Here is a 2,165-nt window from a genome sequence, read left to right on the forward strand (position 1 = left end):
CGGCGGGTTCACAGGTTTTATTTAATTAAACAAATACAAACAAGAGGGCCTTGCTTGACCAATCATGAGAATATGTCATGAACTAAAGATTATGATTCGTTTCTTAATTCTATAGACCTGAGGTCCACACAGGACCACAAAGGTAAATAATGCCACCAAGTTGAAAGCTTCCCTATTTCAATAATTGTTTCTTTTGAGACAGGCTCTCACTCTGTCACCCAGGCTAGCAGGCTGGAGTGCAGTGGCAGGATCTCGCTTCACTGCAGCCTTGACCTCCCAGGCTCAGGCGATCCTCCTGCCTCAGCCCCTTGAGTAGCTAAGACCACAGGTGTTCACCACCACGCCTGGCTAACTGTTGTATTTATTGCAGAGACAGGGTTTTACCCTGTTGCCCAGGCCGGTCTTGAACTCCTGAGCTCAAGTGATCCTAGGGCCCTGGGGCCTGGGCCTTGCAAGGTGAGGCCCATTCTTTTTTTTTTTAAAGAATGTTTTTATAGTATGATCTTAACAAAGCTTAAGAAAACAAGTTTTCTCAGCCAGGTAAGGTGGCTCATGTGTGTAATCCCTGCACTTTGGGAGGCTAGGGCGGGCAGATCACCTGAGGTCAGGAATTTGAGACCAGCCTGGCCAACATGGTGAAACCCTGTCTCTACTAAAAATACAAAAATTAGCTGGGCATAGTGGTGAACACCTGTAGTCCCAACTACTTGGGAGGCTGAGGCAGGAGAATCACTTGAATCCAGGAGGCATAGATTGCAGTGAGCAGAGATGGTACCACTTTACTCAAGCCTGGGCAAGAGTGAGATGCTGTCTCAAAAAAGAAAAAAAAGGTATGGTGGTTCACACTTGTAATCCCAGCACTTTGGGAGGCTGAGGCAAGCAGATCACGAGGTCAGGAGATCAAGACCATCCTAGCTAACATGGTGAAACCCCATCTCTACTAAAAATACAAAAAATTAGCCGGGTGTGGTGGCACATGCCTGTAGTCCCAGCTACTCAGGAGGCTGAGGCAGGAGAAACACCTGAACCTGGGAGGTGGAGGTCGCAGTGAGCCAAGATTGCGCCACTGCACTCCAGCCTGTGCGAAAGAGCGAGATTTTGTCTCAGAAAAAAAAAAAAAAAAACCCTCAAGTTTTCTCTCTAACAAAAAGTTCTCAAATGCAAATGCTATTACAATTTTAAACTTTTAAATAAAAACAGTAAATGTTCATATTCTGTGTTGCCAAATTAAAAGATTACCTCTCAACCACCTGCTTGTGAACCTCTTTCCATTGTTCCTTATCTTTATCAGTCCCTAAATCTGGGTGCAGAGTCTTCAGGGAGACACCAGCAACATTCATTCCACTCCATACAGGCACTAAAAGAAACAGTACAGACTACATCTATTTTCATGTACCAACAGATTAGTAATTATGATTCATTTTTCTAACTCTTATCTTCGGAGGAAGAATACTCAATTTTGGTAGATGGTCAAGACTACTAAAGTAGTCATTACTCATTTTTAGATTAGATTTTCATTTACTTACATTATATAAAACTAAGAATTTTCACTGTATTCTAACCTGTTTCTCTGGCCAATTGAAATGTTTAACCCACGTATATTTGAAATATAAAGATAGTATGAGAACATAAGGGGGGTTTTCTTAGCATACAGAACCAAATCATAACATTTTTCAACTGTGATAGTAATATAACTTTTGTGGACTCCATTTGGATTTGCTGACATTTTCAGGGCCAGGCAGTACAAGCCAAGTATAAACAGCTGTGATATTAAATGACTGAAGTCATCCTAAGAACTATAGTCTTAAGATATCCACGGTAAGAAGAGAAATTTCATTCCCCATCCCCCTCGCCATAAAATGCCATATAAAATGGCAACAATCTTAACAATTCTTAACATATAATTATATAAAATACTAGTTTTCAGGAAACCATTCTATCCTACTGAATGGATATTTGATTAGGCTCTAATTGAATAATACAATGCTCATCGACTTTTTATATAATCTTTTCGAAAACAAAAAGAAAATAACTTATGCTTACCACTGGAATCTCCATGTTCCCCAAGGACCCACCCATGACAGCTTAATGGGTGAACTCCCAGTCTTTCCCCCATCAGGTAACGGAATCTGGCTGAATCCAGATTGCAACCACTTCCAATAACA

At 41.1% G+C, this 2,165-nt stretch overlaps 1 protein-coding gene across 1 annotated transcript in view; it reads right to left on the bottom strand.

The window, feature by feature from the left end:
- The window catches only part of LDHA (lactate dehydrogenase A), an 11,751-nt gene that overhangs the window by 3,543 nt on the left and 6,043 nt on the right, over positions 1 to 2,165 (bottom strand). The window contains exons 5-6 of the mRNA XM_011992961.1: positions 2,044 to 2,164; positions 1,263 to 1,357 (exon numbers count right to left, since the gene is read on the bottom strand). Coding sequence (XP_011848351.1) covers positions 1,263 to 1,357; positions 2,044 to 2,164 — 216 coding nt within the window. The remainder of the gene's footprint in view (positions 1 to 1,262; positions 1,358 to 2,043; position 2,165) is intronic.

This window comes from Mandrillus leucophaeus, unplaced genomic scaffold (genome assembly GCF_000951045.1).
Source record: "Mandrillus leucophaeus isolate KB7577 unplaced genomic scaffold, Mleu.le_1.0 Scaffold420, whole genome shotgun sequence".
NCBI classification, from domain to species: domain Eukaryota; kingdom Metazoa; phylum Chordata; class Mammalia; order Primates; family Cercopithecidae; genus Mandrillus; species Mandrillus leucophaeus.